We start from the raw sequence: 18341 nt of genomic DNA on the forward strand, positions 1-18341 counted from the left end.
CTTTACAGACAAGCAAAAGTTAAGAGAATTCAGCACCACCAAACCAGCTCTACAACAAATGCTAAAGGAACTTCTCTAACTGGGAAACACAAGAGAAAAAAAGGACCTACAAAACCAAACCCAAAACAATTAAGAAAATGGTCATAGGAACATATATATTGATAATTACCTTAAACGTGAATGGATTAAATGCTCCAACCAAAAGACACAGGCTTGCTAAATTGATACAAAAACAACACCCATATATATGCTGTCTACAAGAGACCCACTTCAGATCTAAGGACACATACAGACTGAAAGTGAGGGGATGGAAAAAGATATTCCATGCAAATGGAAATCAAATGAAAGCTGGAGTATCTATACTCATATCAGATAAAATAGACTTTAAAATAAAGAACGGTACAAGAGACAAGGAAGGACACTACATAATGATCAAGGGATCAATCCAAGAAGAAGATATAACAATTATAAATATATATGCACCCAACATAGGAGCACCTCAATACATAAGGCAACTGCTAACAGCTCTAAAAGAGGAAATCGACAGTAACACAATAATAGTGGGGGACTTTAACACCTCACTTACACCAATGGACAGATCATCCAAAATGAAAATAAATAAGGAAACACAAGCTTTAAATGACACAATAGACCAGATAGATTTAATTGATATTTATAGGACATTCCAACCAAAAACAGCAGATTACACTTTCCTTTCAAGTGTGTATGGAACATTCTCTAGGATAGATCACATCTTGGGTCACAAATCAAGCCTCAGTAAATTTAAGAAAATTGAAATCATATCAAGCATCTTTTCTGACCACAATGCTATGAGATTAGAAATGAATTACAGGGGAAAAAATGTAAAAATCACAAACACATGGAGGCTACACAATACGTTACTAAATAATCAAGAGATCACTGAAGAAATCAAAGAGGAAATCAAAAAATACCTAGGAACAAATGACAATGAAAACACGACGATCCAAAACCTATGGGATGCAGCAAAAGCAGTTCTAAGAGGGCAGTTTATAGCTATACAAGCCTACCTCAAGAAACAAGAAAAATCTCAAGTAAACAATCTAAACTTACACCTAAAGGAACTAGAGAAAGAAGAACAAACAAAATCCAAAGTTAGCAGAAGGAAAGAAATCATAAAGATCAGATCAGAAATAAATGAAATAGAAACAAAGAAAACAATAGCAAAGATCAATAAAACTAGAAGCTGGTTCTTTGGGAAGATAAACAAAATTGATAAACCATTAGCCAGACTCATCAAGAAAAAGAGGGAGAGGACTCAAATCAATAAAATTAGAAATGAAAAAGGAGACGTTACAACAGACACCGCAGAAATACAAAGCATCCTAAGAGAATACCACAAGCAACTCTATGTGAATAAAATGGACAATCTGGAAGAAATGGACAAATTCTTAGAAAGGTATAACCTTCCAAGACTGAACCAGGAAGAAACAGAAAATATGAACAGACCAATCACAAGTAATGAAATTGAAACTGTGATTAAAAATCTTCCAACAAACAAAAGTCCAGGACCACATGGCTTCACAGGAGAATTCTATCAAACATTTAGAGAAGAGCTAACACCCATCCTTCTCAAATTCTTCCAAAAAATTACAGAGGAAGGAACACTCCCAAACTCATTCTATCAGGCCACCGTCACCCTGATAGCAAAACCAGACAGATACTACAAAAAAAGAAAAGTACAGACCAATATCACTGATGAATATAGATGCAAAAATCCTCAACAAAATACTAGCAAACAGAATCCAACAACACATTAAAAGGATCATACACCATGACCAAGTGGGATTTATCCCAGAGATGCAAGGAATCTTCAATATACACAAATCAATCAATATGATACACCGTATTACCAAACTGAAGAATAAAAACCATATGATCATCTCAATAGATGCATAAAAAGCTTTTGACATAATTTAACACCAATTTATGATAAAAACTCTAAAGAAGGTGGGCATAGAGGGAACCTACCTCAACATAATAAAGGCCATATATGACAAACCCACAGCAAACATCATTCTCAATGGTGAAAAACTGAAAGCATTTCCTCTAAGATCAGGAACGAGACAACGATGTCCACTCTCGCCACTATTATTCAACATAGTTTTGGAAGTCCTAGCCATGGCAATCAGAGAAGAAAAAGAAATAAAAGAAATACAAATTGGAAAAGAAGAAGTAAAACTGTCACTGTTTGCGGATGACATGATACTATACGTAGGGAACCCTAAAAATGCCACCAGAAAACTACTAGAGCTAATCAATGAATTTGGTAAAGTTGCAGGATAGAAAATTAATGCACAGAAATCTCGTGCATTCCTATATACTAATGATGAAAAATCTGAAAGAGAAATTATGGAAACACTCCCATTTACCATTGCAACCAAAAGAATAAAATACCTAGAATAAACCTACCTAGGAAAACAAAAACCTGTATGCAGAAAACTATAAGACACTGATGAAAGAAATTAAAGATGATACCAACAGATGGAGAGATATACCATGTTCTTGGATTGGAAGAATCAATATTGTGAAAATGACTATACTACCCAAAGCAATCTACAGATTCAATGCAATCCCTATCAAATTACCAATGGCATTTTCTATGGAACTAGAACAAATCATCTTAAAATTTGTATGGAGACACAAAAGACCCCAAATAGCCAAAGCAGTCTTGAGGGAAAAAAACGGAGCTGGAGGAATCAGACTCCCTGACTTCAGGCTATACTATAAAGCTACAGTAATCAAGACAATATGGTATTGGCACAGAAACAGAAACATAGATCAATGGAACAAGATAGAAAGCCCGGAGATAAACCCACGCACCTATGGTCAACTAATCTATGAGAAAGGAGGCAAAGATATACAATGGAGAAAAGACAGTCTCTTCAATAAGTGGTGCTGGGAAAACTGGACAGCTACATGTAAAAGAATGAAATTAGAACACTCCCTAACACCATACACAAAAATAAACTCAAAATGGATTCAAGACCTCAATGTAAGACCAGACACTATAAACCTCTTAGAGGAAAACATAGGAAGAACACTCTTGGACATAAATCACAGCAAGATCTTTTTTGATCCACCTCCTAGAGTAATGGAAATAAAAACAAAAATAAACAAATGGGACCTAATGAAAGTTCAAAGCTTTGGCACAGCAAAGGAAACCATAAACAAGACGAAAAGACAACCCTCAGAATGGGAGAAAATATTCGCAAATGAATCAACAGACAAAGGATTAATCTCCAAAATATATAAACAGCTCATGCAGCTCAATATTAAAGAAACAAACAACCCAATCCAAAAATGGGCAGAAGACCTAAATAGACATTTCTCCAAAGAAGACATACAGATGGCCAAGAAGCACATGAAAAGCTTCTCAACATGACTAATTATTAGAGAAATGCAAATCAAAACTACAATGAGGTATCACCTCACACCAGTTAGAATGGGCATCATCAGAAAATCTACAAACAACCAATGCTGGAGAGGGTGTGGAGAAAAGGGATCCCTCTTGCACTGTTGGTGGGAATGTAAATTGATACAGCCACTATGGAGAACAGTATGGAGGTTCCTTAAAAAACTAAAAATAGAATTACCATATGATCCAGCAATCCCACTACTGGGCGTATACCCAGAGAAAACCATAATTCAAAAAGACACGTGCACCCCAATGTTCATTGCAGCACTATTTACAATAGCCAGGTCATGGAAGCAACCTAAATGCCCATCGACAGATGAATGGATAAAGAAGTTGTGGTACATATATACAATGGAATATTACTCAGCCATACAAAGGAACGAAATTGAGTCATTTGTTGAGACGTGGATGGATCTAGAGACTGTCATACAGAGTGAAGTTAAGTCAGAAAGAAAAACAAATACCGTTTATTAACGCATGTATGTGGAACCTAGAAAAATGGTACAGATGAACCAGTTTGCAGGGCAGGAGTTGAGACCCAGATGTAGAGAACAAACATATGGACACCAAGGGGGGAAAACTGCGGTGGAATGGGGATGGTGGTGTGCTGAATTGGGCGATTGGGATTGACATGTATACACTGATGTGTATAAAATTGATGACTAATAAGAACCTGCAGTATAAAAAACAAACAAACAAACAAAAAAAGCAACTAATACTAAACTTTCTTTGGGTTATTTGTATGGAAATATGTTAATATAAATGTTTCAGACATTACATGAAATTTCTAAAAATCTTATATGTTCTGGTATAATGTTATAAGTCATAATTCTAGTTATTACTTTAAAATGTATATCTCAGAAATAACTAAATTTCCTTGTCAATTGCATTATTATGAAATTTCATCAAATCTTTAACCGTGGCCATTTTTAAGTCTTTTGTCATTTACAGACAAATGACAAAAGTTCTGGGTGTACTCTGATGCTTTTGCAAAAATGTTCCTATAAAAGGGTTTCATCTTTAAGGAATTCATGGAAAAGACTCTGACAAGTACAGGTTTCTGGTAACTGACTATACTGCTGAATTGAATGAATAAGCATTTTCTGAACTCTAATGGAAAACTGATGAATTCATAGAAGTGCTAACAAAAGATCAAGATGAAAAAAAAACTAATTATATGGGAGTGAGTGAACTGATGAGGATGATTATAATTTTTGTGACTTTCTGTTTGAATAAAAAAAAAAACAAAAAAAAAAACGGCCCCGTGAGAGGGATTTCTCATGTACTTTGTAACTGGTGCAAAGGAAGTAGGAAGTAGGATTCAGATTAGAGTTTGTATTTGCAAGTTAAAGAGAAGGGTTGAATCAGGGCAGGGTCCTCCCCGGCCTCCCTTACCTTCTCACAGTACCAGCCTCTATTGACTCCCACATTGCCATGTCCAATGGAGACCCGGCTCAATGGGCTGAGGAGGACAGCCAGCTCGATGTTGAAGATGTCTGTGCGGCCACGGTCAAACACACCACCCTCCAGGAAGATTTTCCCGCTGTTCTTATTCCCTCTGGCCCCGTACATGACCAGGTAGATTTTGGATTTGGTCCCAGCACCCCGGACATCCCCAGTGAAGACGGTGACAATATATGAGATGGCTGGTATGGAAACAACAGGGGGAAGGAGAGGGTTCAGTGCAAGCTGTCAACAATATCCTACCCACCTTCTCCCCCACCTGGCCACACCTCCCTAGGCCCTCCCTCTGCTGTACATCCCCATCCCCTAAGTCCTCCTCCCCCAGATGACATCCAGTGCCCCTTTCCACTTCACTTTATCTTTTTTGGAGTTGGTGTTTCAGTGCATCTGAGTTTAGGAACAAACTGCAGGTTACAGGAAGCTGCCAGCCCCCGTTACAGGAAACTAACAAAGAGAAGGAAGAGCTTGGGTTGGTTAAGAATAGTACTTATTATTAATGCTAATTACCATGTGCATATTATTAATAGCTGCCAGATGAATTTTTTATGTCTCATTTAATTATAATAGTCAACTCGATTAAGAGAGATTTATATTCAGGACTATCTGATTCATGGAGCTTGCTCTTTTGCACATAACTTAAAAACATAACTCTTAATAGAGGGCACTAATGTCCTCCTTTAACACCTGAGGTGGTGGGATGCGGAAGATTAAGGGAGGGAGAGGACATTGTGGGTTGGGACATTTGGGGTTTTGGTCAGTCAGAAGGCAATGTGAGGACATGGAGTTCTGGGGAAGAGCCAGCAAGAGGAGATTAAACTCTGAGATGAGACAGACTAAAGGAAAACACCAAAGACAAACATTTGAACAGGAAACTATAGGAAATTCTGCTAAGGTGTGGTCTGCCTTTTTTCACAGTGTCCCAGAGTCTAAGGCAAGTGGTACTTTAAGCCTTGTTAGTCTCCCACCTCCCTTTCATCCTACCCCCATCCCCTGATCTCAGAGAAATAAAATATCTTTGGGAGATAGCACATGCAACTACATGGACACATTATTCATTCATACATTCGCACCTTCCCTTGCTCAACAAACATTTACTGAGTGCTTACTCTATGACAGGCCTTGGGAGACTATGAAGATAAAAAGGAATAGCCACTGCCCTCAAAGAGTGGGTGTCCAGCTTTACTTCACAACACATGGACAGATGGTGTTCTCACACTAGACATACTGCCATAGCCTAGGTTGTCAGCAATTCCAGCCTCTCACTGTCATTTCTCCTCGTCTACCACTGGAAGCAACTAATAGTAACACAGTTAAAGGGGGCATATTAAATCTGCTCTAGTGGATGTTTTAAGTAAATAATTTGCAAACTATAGAATACAAAGTCGTGACACACCCGACAATGTGGCGCCCCTCACCCAGGCCAAGGCGCCATAATGCCATGGTTGAAAAGCACTGGAGCAGAGGAGCATTTGGTTTCCTAAACAATAGCAATCACGTTCTTCCCAAAATGTCTGGAGCAAGAGAAGGGAGAGATTACTCTGTCTAGAGGGGGTAGGGAAAGTGTCAGAGGAAGTGACTGGAAGCAGGAATTTGAGAAGCAGAAAGAAGAGAAATGGCATCACAGGCTGAGGAGAAAGCATATTCCGAAGAGAAAGAGTAAGGCCAGCAGCTAAGGGGAGGGGAGAGGGAAGGCACGTGGGTGAGGTGGGGGGAGCAGGGAGAGGAGGTAGGTGTGGGAAAGAGTGAAAGATGTGCAGATCGGGGGAGGGAGAGGGAGTGTGTGTGTGGAAGTGGTAGTAGAAGATGTTGAAAGATGCTGCTGAAATGGTCAATTGGAGCCCAATCGTGGAGCAATTTTATCTTATACCTCAGAACTTGGACTCATTCTCTGTGCAGTGGGAGCCATGGGAGGGTCTGTCCCAGAGCACGTTCTCAGCTGTGTGTGTTCACCAACGTTGATATTCTGGAATATCTATGAACTTCCATGCTGGGAGCTTCAGGTTTTCCATGGAACTCACACAGGGTAGAGATTTAGGAGGCAGACCAAATCCTGGATTTGTCACTTATCAGCTGTGTGACCTTGAACAGGTCTCTTAACTTGTGACTCAGTTTCCTCTACTATGAAATGGGAACAGTAACCATTCCCATACTATAGGGTTGTTGTGAGTATTAGAGGAGATGACATGAGTCAGGTGCCTAGAGACAGTCTGCCATATAGGAAGCACTCAATATTAGGAGGAGGTAAGAGTTGGTCAACATCCTCATAAACATCCACATGTGTCGGGAGTTCACATCCTGGCTCCATCCTGTGGATAACTTCTCTTGCCCTGGGAAGTCAGTGTCTGCTCAGGGGCGCCTCCCCATCACCTCTGGTATCAGCAGAACCCCAGACTCCAGCCCGGGGGGACAGAACACTTTCAGGGGCAGGAGGAATGTTGTCTAAAGACATGGTTGCTTCCCACTTGATTGTAGGCCTCCAGACCCACAGATGAGAACACTGACCTTCAGGCAGAAAGTGAAATATTAGCCAATTGGGCCTCCCCTTTCTTCCGTTCTACCTGTGGTGTCAGCTCCGCCCACTAAGATATCCCTCTGAATTTTGCCATCGTCTTCATCCAAGGCCAGCCAGCGGTTAAGAGGGAAATCATATTTTCTTTTGTTCCCAATATCTTCAATGACAATCTGGGAAGGAGAAGAGAGGGAAGGAAGGTTAAGTGTCATTGAGGTCACACCTGGTGACCGAATCCATTCCTCCATCACTTGAGTGAACTCCAAGTATACTTTCTCATCTTCCTCGTGGCCCAAGGAAAGCTTATCACAAGGACACACCTGTTGTCAGGAAAACCTTGCAAAGCACTGAGAGTCAAACAGGGATGACTGACAATTAACTCCTTGAATTACTGAGCCTTGTTCCCTCCTCTGCTAAGGATCATTTAAAAAATGCTATGCAAGAAACTTAGCAGGATGTACCCTGTAAGATTGGGGTGCTAGAACTGGAAGCCTGGATTTACAGACAGCATCAAGATCACCATCTTCCTCACCTGCTGAAGGTTGGGATTCTGACCTTCTTGCTGAGAAGCAGAGTTCACACAAAGGGAACTACAAGCCCTGAATCTGGCACACAGAATCCCAGTATCTGGTGACCAGGTTGGAAAAGGTCAGCCACTGACAGTGAAGTTAGGAGAACTGAGCATCCATGAAGCCCCCACGGAGACTCACATGTGAGCTAGGTTGGCGAGGCTGAGAAAAATGTGTCTTTTAGAGCTCACCAAGGAGCTGAGGGGCCCTCCTAAAATGTCCCAGGAACATCCAAATGAAAACTCACTCTAAGATAATTGTGATCGTCAATAACTAGACCGAGTCCTCCAGTCCTAATGGGAAGGCAGATGCATCTGGTGACAGACAGGGTGAGTTGGAAAGTAAAAATATCTGCCCAGGTACTCCCAGGACTGCCTGACAGAGTGGGGCTCTGATTTTCAGTGAAAGACTCACTTCCTAAGATCAAAATGTCTGTAGTGTGGAAACAGGGCATGCCTTGGTCTGCCTAAAGGCATCTCACCTTGTTCTAATGCAATGTTCATCAAGGAATCTTCTGGGCTGAGAGCTGAACTCCTGAGTATACCACCCACCAGAGAGGGGTCAGTGGCCTGAGCCAGTGGCCAGGACCAGCCGTCCCACCAGGGTTCTCTCTCCAGATACATCAGCATTTAAGCTCTGGTTTATAAATCAGTCCCTTGTAAGTTTGGTTGGTGTGAGTCAGCCTTCAGAGCTTGCTGATTTTTATCGAGTGTCTGTACTTTCAGAGCTGAGTGCCTGGAGACCTCTGTGGCCTGTCCAGAAGGGGTTCTGCCTTGAAAGGAAGTCCAGCCTCTCCCAATTCACCTATCTGCACATTCCTCTATGTCTTTCATCTCCCAGGGTTGAGGCTGTGGGGAGATTGGGGAGCCACGGATCTGGGCTATACCTCCTGACCCCCTTTACTCTGACCCTCACAGAGTTGGAAAAGCAAGGTGAAGAAAGAAAAGACTTAGTTTATCAGATAAGCTGTCAAGTCTGCTAATTGACAGATATACAGATTCACCATTTCTGTCTTTAAATGTTCACAGACTGGTGTGCCAGCCATAATTCCAAGAGCAAATGACAAACCACCCTCACAGTTCACAAAGATGTCATCAATAAAGGGCCTTCTCCTGGCCTGATAGCTGGTGGAAATTCCTGGCTTGAGAAGTTCAGCTAATCTGAAAAATAGAATGTGTTGCCATTAAATAACTCTGTAGGACAAAACTAGCTTGCACAGCTGAACCACAAAGGGAAGAGAAAATATATGAATGAATATTTGAATAACCACCAAGATTCTAAAAATTAGACATTCCGAAATACCAAATCACAAAGAAAGGCTGAGACATAAACACTTAAGCACTGATATAAAAGTCCAGGAACAGTTCTGGAAATTTTCCAAATGCGTATTGAAATATATAAACAATTATTGATGACGTCTGTTAGTCCCAAGGTCTGCAGGATGAGGCTGGAGGAAGCTGGCTCCTAGAGGGTGCAACCTTTTGGAACACATCTAGTAGCAAATGGTGAGTGCGGTAGGAAGGAGCAGAGAAGTGAGATGCGGAAGGAACCTGCGTCAGCACAGGAAGATTGTCCAGGGGGGCGTGGCAGAGGGCTCTCCCAAAGGCATTCTGGCCTCTGCAGATATGGGTCCTGCTGCTTGGGACCCATGACCCCTGTTGCTTAAAGGATATTAGTAAGGGCCCCTCTGGGGGAGAACAAGCAGATTTTCCACTTGTGTTCACAAGTTGCCCAGACATCCCTGAGTTTTCATAAAGTTTCTTTTAAGAATTCAAGACAGCTCAGGAATGGTTTTTGCTAACAATGAAATGGTGGTGCTCCCTCCAGACCACAGTTTCACAGAGTCTGTTGTTCTGGCAGAGACAACTGTAAAATAAGACTGGAAAGACAGAGTGGCCTTTATCATGAATGATAGAAGCACACACCCGGAGTGTTTGTGTGAGAGACAGACAGACAGACAGACAGAAGCAATAACCTAATGGAAGACAAGAGCTGTTATCTCCTGGAGGAATAGTCTCACCTGCAGACAAGACTATAGGCTGAGCTGACCTTCCAAGAAGCAAGAGGGAAACCAGGGGACATGAGCCCTTGGGAGGTGAGATGGCAGCCAGACAAGGGGGCCTGTCCACGGTGGAGCCCGCTCTGTCCTGCAGCAACAGGGACACAGCAGTTATGAGGCGAGACCACCGTTATGAAAAGCCAAGAAGGATAAACCAATCCCGAAAAAAAGGAGGAAAAGATGAAGCTGCCAAGCAGGGGTTCTTTCTTTCTTGTTCTCTCCAGATGGTTCACAGACACGCCCGCACAGTCCAGGACACAGGGGCCTGCATTTCCTCCCGCACAGGGTAAACATGTCTGCGTGAGCACATGGGATTTGTCTTGGAGTCAATACCTTGCAGATCAATGTAGAGAGTCAACCATGACTCACAGCAGCTCTCCCTCCTCCATATGGGAATAATTTCCACCAACTTTCCATAACCTGGTTGGAGCAGAGACCCATTCTGGGCAGAAGAAACAAACCCCACACACATAGGGCAATCTGGAGAAGCTGAAGGGTCTCCTCCTTCCCGCCCACGTGCCGAGGTGTCTGAGATGCAGACAGTCTGGGTGATCCACAGTGTTCCCTCTCTGTACCAGCCACGGTGCAGGAAATGAATGTAAGACCGATCCCTGTTTCCAATCATCCCTTTGAAAATGCATATCTGTTATCCAGTAAAGGTGGCCCTTGCTTGACTCATAAGCAGTCATTGCCACATTCCAGGAACCACTATTGAACTGTGGTTTACATTTGGAGTTCTTAGATCATAGGGCAAGGGACAGATAAGTTTTGACACAGGAAAAAATAAAAGAAGAAGACTTTGGAGTTTACGAACCTACTTGGAAAAAATCTTGGCATCCAGGGGTTAGCAGGGGAGACCTGGGATCATGGAAGAACAAGGGAATGTTCTATGGGGGGAACAAAGCTCAGTGAAGGAAGGGGGCTCGGTGTCCTCCTACTTCCCCACACGCTCTGCACCTCACTCATCACACTGCAATACTGTGTCGATTACTGTGTAACATACCACAAATATGAGTAACAGTAAATGACAGCATTTGAATGGTGACACCCCCAATGCTCTCGCCCTTTCCTCTACACTTCATCCCTCCCCTCTGAGCCTGCCCACACACCCACTCCTTCATTACTGCCTCGGCTGCCTCATTCAGTAAAGACCTTTGATGGCTTATTCTGATCAGCGCCTGCGGTGGTCCTGCCCTCACTTTCTCCCTGACATTATTTCTCAGTTCTCTGAGCCCTGTGCCCTGGTCCAGTTATTTAGTATCCCTGTGCCACCTTCCAGCTGCCCCTCATCTGTCATCCCCTCTGCCCAAAGGAGTCCTCTTCCCCACTCCTCCTGGCAAAGCCCTGCCCATCTTCATGGCCCAGCTCCAACGGACCCTCCCTGAAGACTTCTCTGTTGCCCAATCAGGCACAACGCACCCAACATTTTTTTTGTACCTCACCTAAGACTCATCTCATCCTGCTTCGTATTAAAGTTAGGGTGATTCTGTTTTCTGATTTTCAAACTGGGAAATTTGGTTTGATCAACATATGTGGGACACTTAGGACAGAATGTTTGTTCACTGAAAGCTGGACTTTCCCTGAAGTTTTGGAATATAAGGTTAAAGTAAGTAACCTGCCTTACAGTAAGGCAGTATTCAGGAACTCGTCTTATCTCTTTTAGAAGCAGAACCATGTTCACTGCAACAGCTGCAGTTGGTAGCTCAGGGCCTAGGATATAATAATCAATCAGTAAATGTTTGTTGAATGTTGAGTATAAATTGGTGACATGAGGCCATGTTGGGCTTCCTGAGGTCCCTGAAATCTGTTCATTAGCCTCTGTCTCCTCTTCCTGTTAGAGCCAGTGGTACTGGTTGAACTTACACTCCCTAAGGCATGCAGCAGGCAACCCATCCAATTCTGGATTTTCTAAGGCATGGCACAGTGGAGAGAGTCCAGACTCAGAGTCCAGAAGGTTCTTCAGTGGCAGTACTGGGACCTGCCAGTACTGGCAGATGAAGGAGCAGGGTCAAAACACACCAGACCTAACAAATGACGAGGAAATAGGTAGTCTACCTGAAAAAGAATTCAGAATAATGATAGTAAGGATGATCCAAAATCTTGGAAATAGAATAGACAAAATGCAAGAAACATTTAACAAGGACATAGAAGAACTAAAGAGGAACCAAGCAACGATGAAAAACACAATAAATGAAATTAAAAATACTCTAGATGGGATCAATAGCAGAATAACTGAGGCAGAAGAACGGATAAATGACCTGGAAGATAAAATGGTGGAAATAGCTACTGCAGAGCAGAATAAAGAAAAAAGAATGAAAAGAACTGAGGAGAGTCTCAGAGACCTCTGGGACAACATTAAACGCACCAACATTCGAATTATAAGGGTCCCAGAAGAAGAAGAGAAAAAGAAAGGGACTGAGAAAATATTTGAAGAGATTATAGTTGAAAACCTCCCTAATATGGGAAAGGAAATAGTTAATCAAGTCCTGGAAGCACAGAGAGTCCCATACAGGATAAATCCAAGGAGAAACACGCCAAGACACATATTAATCAAACTATCAAAAATTAAATATAAAGAAAACATATTAAAAGCAGCAAGGGAAAAACAACAAATAACACACACTGAAGAGCTGCGGGGCCTCAAGCAAGTCCTCTACTGAAGCAGATGGGCCAAGGGCAAGGCCCACTGGCAGCGTAATGTTCCATCCTGTGACTCTTGCCCTTTTGAGGTGGTCATTGAGCTGAACTGATCATTTGAGTCAGTCACAATTGTTGGACTAAGCAGACACGGGGACCCAAGCCATGTGCAAAGCCTGGGGGAGGGAGGATGCCAGCCCCGGAGAGGGGATGAAGAACAGGGGGCTGAGGAACACACATGGGCAATTGACTAAGGAAGAAGAGGAGGGAGATGACTTATGAAGGGGTTAATTATATTGGCTTTCAGATTTATCCCACCGAGCCCTCACACATAAATACCAAAGGAGCAGCTGTCATGTGATGTCCAAGGCAACCAACCGGGCAACTTCGAGAATGGGAGCACTTTCTGTGCAAGTGTCAAATTTGGAAACGCAGACAATTTAACAGCATTTTAATTGGTGTCTCTGTGGAGGTTAGGTGAGGAGGGGCAGCATGGAGACCCACTCAAGAGGGAAGGCAGGAGGTTAGGGCTGGCTATGCATTGGGTAGTCACAAAGTAATGACAGGTGGCCCAGGGTTTCCCCTAGCCTCTGGTTTTCAGCTTGAGCCCACCCTGCCTGGGACCTAAAACCCTCCTTCTTCCTCTCTCATCATAATTCTTCCTTCAGGAAAATATCTAGTAAATCCAGGTGTTCTGACCTGCAAAATTCTTGAATTATATTTATGTCTTATCCCCAAGGAGCATTTTGGTTTGGCTTAAGTTAAAGGAACAGACTGTTAGGAGTTCTTCAGAAGCCAGTGAACCTTTGGAAGGACACCCACCTTGGCACTCGGAGGGGCAGGTGGGGACCTGCCAACCAGGCCCTGAACTTGCCCCTACACATAATACTGGCTCCAAAGAGAATAACCAATCTCACACTGAAAGTAGCCTGCTTGGGCTTCTGGTTTAAAACAGTGTCTGACTAGCAACCAGTTAGAAGAGGAAAAGAAGAAAAGGAAGGCGGGAGAGTAGGAGGGAGGGAGGGAGGAAGGAAACATCATTCTGAAGAATCAGAAGAAGAGCAGAACTCTGGAAAGGACTGGATAAAGGTTACAGAAAAAGAATTCAAGAAATGGGTATGTTTAATAGGATATAAGAAGATATGGTCTTTATGAACAGGAGTAAACATCTTTAAATAGAAAGGGTTGCAGTGAAAAGGCAATAAAATGATATGAAAAGAGGACTTCCCTGGTGGCACAGTGGTTGAGAATCTGCCTGCCAATGCAGGGGACACAGGTTCGAGCCCTGGTCTGTGAAGATCCCACATGCCGCGGAGCAACTGGGCCCATGAGCCACAACTACTGAGCTTGCACATCTGGAGCCTGTGCTCCGCAATAAGAGAGGCCGCGACAGTGAGAGGCCCGCGCACCGCGATGAAGAGTGGTCCCCACTTGCCACAACTTGAGAAAGCCCACGCACAGAAACGAAGACCCAACACAGCCAAAAATAAATAAATAAATAATAATTTTAAATGATATGAAGAGAGCTAGATTACATGGGAAAGGTATCCAGAAAAGCAATACTATACAGCAGCAAATACATCAAAGTTCTTACAATTCTGCATGCCCTTTAACCATCTCCTAGGAATTAATTGTAGGAAATAATCATAGATGTGTATAAAGATAAGCTACAAGAATGTTTGTTGCAGCACAATTTATAGTATCAATAATTTTGAGAAAAAAATTGAAATGTTCAACAAAGGGGAATTGGTTTAATAATTCGTGATATATCTGGGCAATGAAATATTATTACAGGCATTAAAAATTACATTGTGAAATATCAATGTTATTCTATTTCAATAGCATGGGGAAACAGGCATGTTACACTTGAAAGTAAAAACAAAGCAGTTTGTAAAACATTGTGCTTATTATGAACCCATTATTAAAAATGACACATGTGTATTCATTCACAGAAAAATGTCTGGAGGATATGTAATTTCTGGGTGGTGAAATAATGGTGGTTCAGATTATCTTATTTTTGCTTACTTGTATTTCCTAAATTTTTTACAATAAATATATATTACTTTTGTAAGAAGAAAAAAATAATTAGAAGAAACATTCAGAATTAAAATGCATATTAATAGGAGAAAGAAATGCAACTGGTAGTGTGAAAAAGCAAATCAGTAATGAGGTGGGGGAGAATTTGACAAGTTCTTATGGAATGCAAAGAAAATAGAGATGAAAGGAATAAAAGGGAAGCTGAGATCTTTGGAAGACAGAGAGTGGTGATCCAATAAATGGATAACTGGTGCTCCTGAAGAAGAGACACGAAAAAAGCCATTCAAGCAAGAATCTAGTATATAATAGGAAATCTTTTTTCTGAGCTATAAACAAACAAATAATCCTAGGCATCATGGAAAAAGACCCATCTTGTTCCAGAGAAGTTAAAAACAGGGAAGGAAGGAGGGAAGGAAGGAAGGAAGGAAGGAAGGAAGGAAGGAAGGAAGGAAGGAAGGAAGGAAGGAAGGAAGGAAGGAAAGGAGGGAGGGAGGGATGGAGAAAAGGAGGAAGGGTGGAAATGGGAGAGGAGGGGAGGAAAGGAGAAGGGAGAGGAGGGGAGATGAATGAACTAACAAAGACCCTACTCCTAGACATTATCTGGCAAGACTTAAATTATAAATAAAAAGAAAAAAATCCTATAAGCATCCTGGCTGAAAAACAAAAAACAAAAAGCCACAAAACAGTTTGTCCAGAAAGAAACAAAAGTCTGCTTGGCTTCAATGTCAAATTTCAGAAGGTAATGGAACAAGATTTATAATGTTTTAAAGGAAAAAAGTGTTCTCACCCATATATTTCACATCTTGCCAAGCTGCCCTGTCCTTTGAGCATGAAGATGACAAAAGGACCTGTTTCGGTGTGCAAACCTGCCTCCTTCACGTAGCTTCTGAGAGCATAGGGGGTGAGGGCCCAGGTGATCAAGAAGGAAGCTGCCTTCACAAAGTACAGCTGCAACGACTACGTCAAGGCCTCCCTCAGGCCCTTGGGTGCACTTTGCAGCTCCTTCCACTACACCTGTGTTTTCATTCAGTCTTCCTTCCCAGGATGAAGGAACTGGGCTGCAAGGTACCTGCTCTGTGCCCCATCCTGACTGAGGTCCTAAAACACACCTGCCTCCTCTCCCTTGTCTGCCCTGAAGACACACCTCTGCTCGCGCATTGGCTCTTTGGGATCTGGACTCCTGCCTCATTTCTTCTCCAATCCAAGCAACAATTCCACTTAGCCTCCCGGAACCCTGTTCAGAATTAGGCTGGCTGCTCTTAGGGCCAGGCCAGCCCCCTCTTTCCAAAGGAAACTTGGTCATTCCTTGCTTCACTGATTCAGCACCTTGTCCCATGCCAAGAGCTGGGAGGTGCCCTCAAGGAACTTTGAGGCTAGTTATGGAGAGACGTGTGGCAGACACTCAAGGATGCTTACTCAACACCCTTTCCAATCACCTTCTTAGCCTACTTCTACTAGGAGGGCTGGAAAGCCTACTTGAAGTCCCAGTTTCCAACGTAGCTAGGGTGGCCACGTGACACAGGAAAAAGTTCCAAGGAGAGCTTTGTTTCTCTCAAAATAAAGCAAGACTTGCCAGAAAAATGTCTTTCCCCTTTGGTCTTCTCTTTTCTTCTTGCCTAGAACACAGATAAGATGCAGAGAGGTTCAGCAGACACCACGTGATCATGAGACAACAAGCTGGAGGATGAAAGCCACAGTGCTGAGGATGGTGACACAGAGAGACCAGGTGTCTCAGAAAGCAACTGCACCAGCCCTGAGCTGACCATATCTGTATCTCATGTGAGATAAGAAAAATAAGCCCCTGATTGGTTAACATTGCACTTCAGTTTTCTGATACTTGCAGCCAAATATGTTCCTAACTGACACAAGATGATAAATTAAGGAATAACAAAACCTCAACTATCAGACAGCTTCATTCTAAATAGTCAAATTGTTATAATCCGAGGGTTTTCTGTTTTTAGGCCATAAGACCTTTTCAAAATATTTTTCAAAATATGTTACACATCAATCTTTTCCTATCATTCTGTGATGAGCTGAAATATATGGAGAGCTCGTGACTAAGGAAAATACATACAAAGGCCTGGTATCCCATTTTCTAAATGACCTCAGACTCCCATAATTTTTCAATATTCTTTTGGCTTTTTATATCTTCTCTGAATCCCCATTACAGTTCTCAATAACCCTACCAATTACAGTGTCTCTTTTTCCTTCTAATTTTCTGCTATAGGTTTAAAATTACAGGTAGCAAGTTTTGCTAGAAGGGATTATAAGCAAGCACTGAGTGAGAATCTGAGGGGTCTTGTCTTCAAAATCAGGGCAGGGCAAGGTAGTGCCAGGGACATAAGCTCTCCTCATGAACTTTGAGCCAGATATGTCTTAGATTCTCAGAAGCCTTTTTGCTTTCTTCTTGATTCTTCACTTTGTCCTGGGTAGGTGAAATTATGAGGACCTGAGATTCAGAAGTTTGAGGTACAAAGCAACCGGCCAAGATAAGTCACAATGTAGCTTATGATTAAGGTGAAATGAATGCTACAAGCCGGCGGGGTTATAGACATTCATGGGAGGGAGAGGTTCTGGTGGCCAGAGGGGGAACACTTCATGGCAGAGCCCTGAAGGATGATCAGACCCTGGCTGGGTTCAGATGACAGAAGTGGTCCTTCTAGGAAGGTGATAACACAGGCAAATCCTTGGAGGCTACTGGGAGGGCAGCATGGTTGGCCAGTGGACTTAGGCAGAAGAGTGGAGACAGATCTAAAGAGGGAAGTTAGGGCTGAAATATAACTTCTGAAGAGCCAGAATTCCTGCCTCCCAGGCCAAGGGACCACAGACAGTCAGCTGAACCCACCTTGGACAGGAACCAGCCTGCAGACGCCCCCTTGTTATTGTGGCCAACATTGATCTTCATGAGCTGCCCCAGATCCGGGGCATCCAGGGTGAACTTGTCTTCTGCTCCCTTTTCAAAGTTGTCCTTTTCATTCTCCAGCCTACGCTCACCTGTATGCACAGACACATGAGAAAGTTACAAAGGAGACCAGAGGAGGAGAGAGAAACAGCTCCAGACTTTAATGGGCTGCCCACTGAAGGATGGTTTCAAAAGTCACCACGGTGGGAGGCTGTGGGTGGTGACAGGCGGTATGTGGACACTCTCTGTACTTCCACTCGATTTTGCTGTGAACCTAAAACTGCTCTAAAAAATAAAGTTTATTAATTTTTAAAAAAAGGGGTAGCTTCACCCCGAGATCTACAGGCTCCTTAAATCCCTCCAGCCACCAGTCAAGGCCAAGACTTGCCTTGTGTGTGGCTTGTGCCCAGGACCCACAGCTGGGCTTCTGATTTCTGCCTTAGCCCAGAGTCCCCACCCTAGTAAACTGATTTGCACCCCCATCCCTGGACCTGAGGCCCTGCCTTGTTTACCGGCTGCTGGTCCTGAACTAGGAGCACAACCATGGTCGTTGGTCTAGGGGCTGTGGCTGGGACCCTGACATCAGCCAGCAGGCTTCCTTAGGCCTGACTCCTTTGGAAAACAGCAATGATAACTATCATCAGACACTGCTGGGTGTTTAACACGGTTTCTTCCCTCACTTATTCCACGACACAATCTAGGAGGGA

General features: G+C 42.9%; 1 protein-coding gene across 2 annotated transcripts in view; it reads right to left on the reverse strand.

Annotated features, from left to right (window-relative positions):
- The window catches only part of LOXHD1 (lipoxygenase homology domains 1), a 222126-nt gene that overhangs the window by 161712 nt on the left and 42073 nt on the right, over window positions 1-18341 (reverse strand). For both annotated transcript variants that reach the window (XM_036823221.1, XM_036823220.1), the window contains exons 6-8: window positions 17578-17726; window positions 7480-7603; window positions 4853-5103 (exon numbers count right to left, since the gene is read on the reverse strand). In XM_036823221.1, the coding sequence (XP_036679116.1) occupies window positions 4853-5103; window positions 7480-7603; window positions 17578-17726 (524 nt within the window). The remainder of the gene's footprint in view (window positions 1-4852; window positions 5104-7479; window positions 7604-17577; window positions 17727-18341) is intronic.

This window comes from Balaenoptera musculus, chromosome 14 (assembly GCF_009873245.2).
Source record: "Balaenoptera musculus isolate JJ_BM4_2016_0621 chromosome 14, mBalMus1.pri.v3, whole genome shotgun sequence".
In the NCBI taxonomy this organism is placed as follows: domain Eukaryota; kingdom Metazoa; phylum Chordata; class Mammalia; order Artiodactyla; family Balaenopteridae; genus Balaenoptera; species Balaenoptera musculus.